The sequence below is a fragment of the Sturnira hondurensis genome, unplaced genomic scaffold (assembly GCF_014824575.4).
Source record: "Sturnira hondurensis isolate 20B ecotype Veracruz unplaced genomic scaffold, ASM1482457v3 Scaffold0001020, whole genome shotgun sequence".
NCBI lineage: Eukaryota > Metazoa > Chordata > Mammalia > Chiroptera > Phyllostomidae > Sturnira > Sturnira hondurensis.
In genome coordinates this window covers 1-4,866 of record NW_028073651.1, presented here as the reverse complement: position 1 = coordinate 4,866, position 4,866 = coordinate 1, and the positions used below count along the sequence as shown (strand labels likewise).

At 56.9% G+C, this 4,866-nt stretch overlaps 1 protein-coding gene across 2 annotated transcripts; it reads left to right on the top strand.

Moving 5' to 3' along the window:
- The first annotated feature begins 625 nt into the window (after positions 1-625).
- On the top strand, positions 626-4,854 carry CEACAM20 (CEA cell adhesion molecule 20). 2 transcript variants are annotated; one of them, XM_037059817.1, is made up of 3 exons: positions 626-834; positions 3,738-3,818; positions 4,394-4,854. In XM_037059817.1, the coding sequence occupies exons 1-3, from the start codon at positions 786-788 to the stop codon at positions 4,804-4,806; spliced, it is 543 nt and encodes a 180-aa protein (XP_036915712.1). In that variant the 5' UTR covers positions 626-785; the 3' UTR covers positions 4,807-4,854. The 2 variants fall into 2 exon arrangements, with proteins under 2 accessions (XP_036915712.1, XP_036915703.1); XM_037059808.1 differs by having other exon boundaries at positions 626-837; positions 3,741-3,818.
- Positions 4,855-4,866: the final 12 nt, after the last annotated feature.

Genomic DNA, 4,866 nt, shown 5'->3' with positions numbered 1-4,866 from the left:
GACCTTGCCTTCGACCTTGCCTTCGACCTTGCCTTCAGGGCGACCTTTCTCCCCAGCAGGCTGGCCCTGTGGTTCCAACCCCTGACCTTCACTCCCTGGAGATAACACCTAGGCCTCAGGTGGACTTCAGCTCCAGGTCCTGAAAAACAGCTGAACCAGGCTGGGTCGCGCCCCGGGGGGCTCTCCCAGCCTGTGTTTCCCGCCCCCCATGAGGTGCCCAGGAATCCTTATCCTGGGCATCGTTTCAGCTCCTTCAGGGTTTCCAGGCTGCTCGTGGTGAACTTGGCTTCGGACCTGAGTGTGCGAAGCTGTCAACAACCACGAGCCGTTACTGTTGGTGTTTCCATTGCTGTTGACCATCACAGTCTCCGGTCCTGGTTCCTTTAGCTCCATCAGGCTCCAGTTGTCCGTTCCTTCTCCTGGGATGGCTCTGCATCCTGGCAAAGACGGGGGTGGGTAGGGGAGGCTGGGGCGGCATCATTCTCCAGAGGGCCCTGGGCCAAGAGGAAGGATGTGTTTTCTTTCTCTTTGCGAACCTTGGGGAAACCCCAGGGCTCCTGGGGCTCCAGTTCTCTGTGCTGGGCGGAGGAAGGAAAGTGAAGGCATGGGGGGGTGGAGGGTGAAGGTGGCGTCAGTGTCCCTCCCCTGCCACCACCACCCCTATTTGTCCTGGGAGCTCTGTCACCCAAGCACCTGTGAGTTTGCAGCAGGCCAGCAGGGAGCTGGAGGGAGGACAGTGTCGCTGTGTGCCAGCCAGGCCGCACCGAAGCCAGGCGCTGGGAGACATGGGGCCCCCTGGCTCCGGTGGTCCTCACTGGGCAGGAATCCTGCTCTTGGGTGAGTGTCCTGCTCCCCGCCGATGCGGGTCGCGCGGGGGTTGCGTGCGTGTGTACGGGGACACAGAAACAGAGCACAGAGGCTTAGAGACCCATAGAGACCGACAGAAATAAAGACACATACAAAAGAGACTTCACAAAGGGGGACGGAGACCAGGGACAGTGACATATACGCAGAGAGAGACAGAGAGAAATGGAGTTGGAACCACAGAACCAGAGAGAGAGAGAGAGAGAGAGAGAGAGAAGCCTGGAGAGAGATTGGCAGGGAAGGCTGGAACAGAAGGCAGGGAACAGACAGACAGACAGACAGGCGGGAGTGAGACAGGCGGAGGGAGGATGCGCCAGCCCCAAGCGGGTCAGGAAGTCATGCATCAGTGTTCCCCGAGGGAGACTGTTCTGGAAATAGGTTCTCCCGTGGTGTAGTGGGGAAGGAATTGCAGGTCCCATGCCGGGGAGGATTTTGAGCAACAGCGTCAAGATTTGTATGAAGGCCCCTGAAGAGGCTGCCGCACTCCAGGTGGCCCTTCCCAGGCACTCAGCTGGTGGAGCTCATCCGCTGTGCCCAGGTGCACCTCACCTGGCGTCTCATTTACAGCCAGGTGGTTCAGCTCCGACTCCCTGGGGGAGAATTCCAGCTTCCGGGGCCACAGGCTGCACCTGCTGGGACAGGACCATGAGGGCGGGGCCTGGACTGTGTTACGACTTGTGTTAGGACCCTGGTGCAGTCTCAGCTCACTCTTTCTTTCTCTCTCTCTCTCTCTCTCTCCCTCTCCCTCCTTAGGCTCCGGCCCAAACGTCTGCCTCGGAGAGAGACCAGGGCTTTGGTCTCCAGACCCCTGTGCTTCCTCGGGCTTGGAAGAAAGCAGGGTTTCTTTCAAACTATACAATCTTTCCTGGCTTTTCTGAGACCTGCGTCTTCATCCTATCAGATCTTTTCCCCAGATTTTCCTGGGTTTATTTCCTCTCCTCTGCGGCTTCCATCCTGGCTTCCACTGTGCCTGCACCCGGCGAAAGACTTTTTCTCTCCGCCATCCCCCCTTAGTGGGGCGGACTCCCTGGGGTGACTGTAAAGCCTCTTTCTTTCTTTCTTTTGTAGAACTATTCTTGCCTTTTTTTAAAAAAAAAACGTATCTTTACAGGGGAAGGGAAAGAGAGAGGGAAATATCAGTGTATGGTTGCTTCTCATGCGTCCGTGCTAGGAACTGGCCTGCAACCCAGGCATGTGCCCTGACTGGGAATTGAACCGCGATCGTGTGGTTCGCAGGCTCGCGCTCAACCCACTGAGCTACACCAGCCAGGGCTGCTCCCTCTCTTTTTGTTAATATGTAACTAACTTCTACTGTAACCTCAGGACAGAGGACGGACATGAAACTTACGCTTAATGGGTATCCGAGGCAAAGGGAGGAAACTGCAATATTTTGATACGAATAGCGTTTTGCAGGCAAAGAAATGGTTTGCAGTGTGTGGTGTGCAGAGGTGAGGGCTCAGCCTGGCTGCAGGGGTTCCGGAGTCCTTCTGTGGGGAGAAGTGGCGGGAGAGAGAGACTGTGCATCTCTCTGCAAAGTCGGCTTCCTCCCGGCTCACAGAAGGCTGGACTGGGGAGGAGGCAGGAGGACGGGTGCCCAGTGAAGACCCCCCAGAGGGAGATTCACTTCAGATGGGCGTGGAGAGGCCCCCCACTGATGCTTTCACTCGCATTTTTTCATTCATCTTTACAACAGTTCAGTGAGGCAGGGACTGTTATTATCCCATCCTACAGATGGGGACACTGAGACTCGGGCAGAGAACATCACCTGCCCCCGCACAAACGGCAAAGCTAGGATTCAAACCCAGGCTGGCAGACTCCGAGCCTGTGGCTGCAGGAAATGCAGACCTAAGAGATGAGAGTGATGACAATGACTGAACACTTTCTGTGAACTGTTGTGAGGGTGTCACCCCTGAGATCTCAACAGACTTCACAGCAACCCGAGGCACTAAGCGCTACCATTCTCCCTACGGCGCCGTTGAAGAAACTGAGGCTCACAAAGACAGAGCCCCTCGCCCCTTGCCCACGATAGCAGAGCCAGTAGGCATCAGAGTTGGTATCTGCTCCCAAAAAGCTGAGCAGAGGACGGGGCAGTGCTGGGGCCAGACTGGGGTCATTGAGGGCTCAGAGAAGAATGGTCATCGGCCCCTGTTAACTGGGCTGCAGGGAAGGGTGAGGGCGTGTCAAGGTCAGCCGCACAGGACCATGGCTGCTGAGCTTAGGGGCCCCCACCCGTGCCCACTGTCTCATCGGGCCTCCAGGAACCTGTGCAGCGTGGCCAGGCGGAAAACCAGAGACTCTTATTATCTGGATGCCCTTCACCCCACTCCTCCCCACCCCCCCACCCTGGGCAAGAGACATCTCTGCCTGGGGGCAAGTCTGAGGAAGAGCCGAGTGAATCCCCTCCCTCCCAACACACAGAAGAGCACAAGTGCCCTCCATCAGGGGTAGGATCTGGGCCCATCCCTGGGCTTGTGGGGTGTTGAGAACACAGTCTGTAGGAGCTGGCAGGCCAGGTCCAAGGTTGGCTTCTGCCACCTCTCATGTGGTCTTAGAAAATGATTTCGTCTCTCCTCCCTGAGCGTCTCTTTCCCCTCTGGGTGCAGTGGGGTGGCTGGTCACGCACCTCCCCCAGAGGGCGCTGGTGCTCTCTACCACCCCACAACAGCACTGGAATGCAGGTGGGACTGTGCCCATCTCACAGCTGGGAACACTGAGGCCCAGAGAAGATAGAAACCTGCCACAAGTTGCATGGCCAGTAAGTACTGAGCAGGAGTCCAGCCTCTCGGGATGGAGATCCTTCGCTATGAAGAACATAACTGGACACCTCCCCCCAGCATACCTCTCCCTCCATGAGCGCCTCCTCTCTCCCCAACCAGCCTCACTTTTGACCATGTGGAGCCTGCCCGCTGCAACCCAGCTCAACCTCGATGCCAACCTGCTCAACATCAGCTTAAGTGAGAAGGACTGTTTCTGTGCTTGGGACCCCTTAGGCACTCCAAACTCATGGCAGATTCGGAGATGTGGGCGTACAAAACGAGGCAGTGATTCTCAAGCACCCACCGATGTTCCATGTCCAAAAATCCCAACGGGACAAACCCGAGGGGCCGGGCCAGGGTCTAGCAACCACTGGTTGGATCCGCTGCTCCGGGGGCCAGGCGGAAGGCGGTGGGCAGTGCTGTCATAGCCACGGGTGGGGAAGGTCAGCTGGCATCCCTGGTGCGGGCTTGATTCTCTTTGGAGCTGATATTAATCAACCCACTGTCATGTCCCAGACCTTCCGCTCTATTTTTACAACCGCATGAGACAAATGTACGGAGAGGGGACGTAAGTTGCCCGAGACCACGTCCAGAATGAGCCGTAGCTCCAGATTCGAGCCCAGGCACTGAGCTTATGTGGCTTCTGACCATTCCACCCTCTCTTTGTCTCTCTGGGCCCCTCTGTGACTATGTCTCGCTTGGTCTTTCTCTGCGCGTGTCTCTCTCTCCCTCTGTCTCCCCCTATTTCTCTCTCCCTCTTGCTCCATGTGCAGGAATGCCAGCCAAGCCCAGCATTTCCGTCAACCCGGGCGTTGTCACAGAGCACGCAGGAAACGTGACCTTCCAATGTGACACCAAGGACATCAGCCCCGACATCCAGTGGGTTTTCAGCAATCTCCCGTTGGTGCTGAACGAGCGCACTCAGCTGTCCTCGGATGGCACGGTGCTCACCATCTCCCCTGTCTTGCGGGAGGATGCCGGGACCTACCAGTGCGAAGCTTGGGATAGCCAGGGGTCCCAGAGCAGCGAACTCACCTACCTGGTCGTGAACTGTGAGTCCCTTTCTGTGCCCCCGAACCCCTTGCTGACACCCACCTCCTGGGTGTTTTCGTTTAGTCACCGAGCTTTGAATACCACCCAAATGCGCACTTGTCTGCCCTTGAACGCCAGATGTGTAATGGTTTGAGAGCTCCACTTGGATTCTCCCAGAAGCATCCAACTCAATGTATCTAAAACTGAGCTTCAC

Coding starts and splice junctions, on each gene's coding strand:
- CEACAM20 (XM_037059817.1), top strand. CDS start 786: ATGGGGCCCCCTGGCTCCGGTGGTCCTCACTGGGCAGGAATCCTGCTC. Junction 835..3,737: donor CTGGGCAGGAATCCTGCTCT/TGGGTGAGTGTC, acceptor TCTCTCCCCAAC/CAGCCTCACTTTTGACCATG. Junction 3,819..4,393: donor CCTGCTCAACATCAGCTTAA/GTGAGAAGGACT, acceptor CTCCATGTGCAG/GAATGCCAGCCAAGCCCAGC.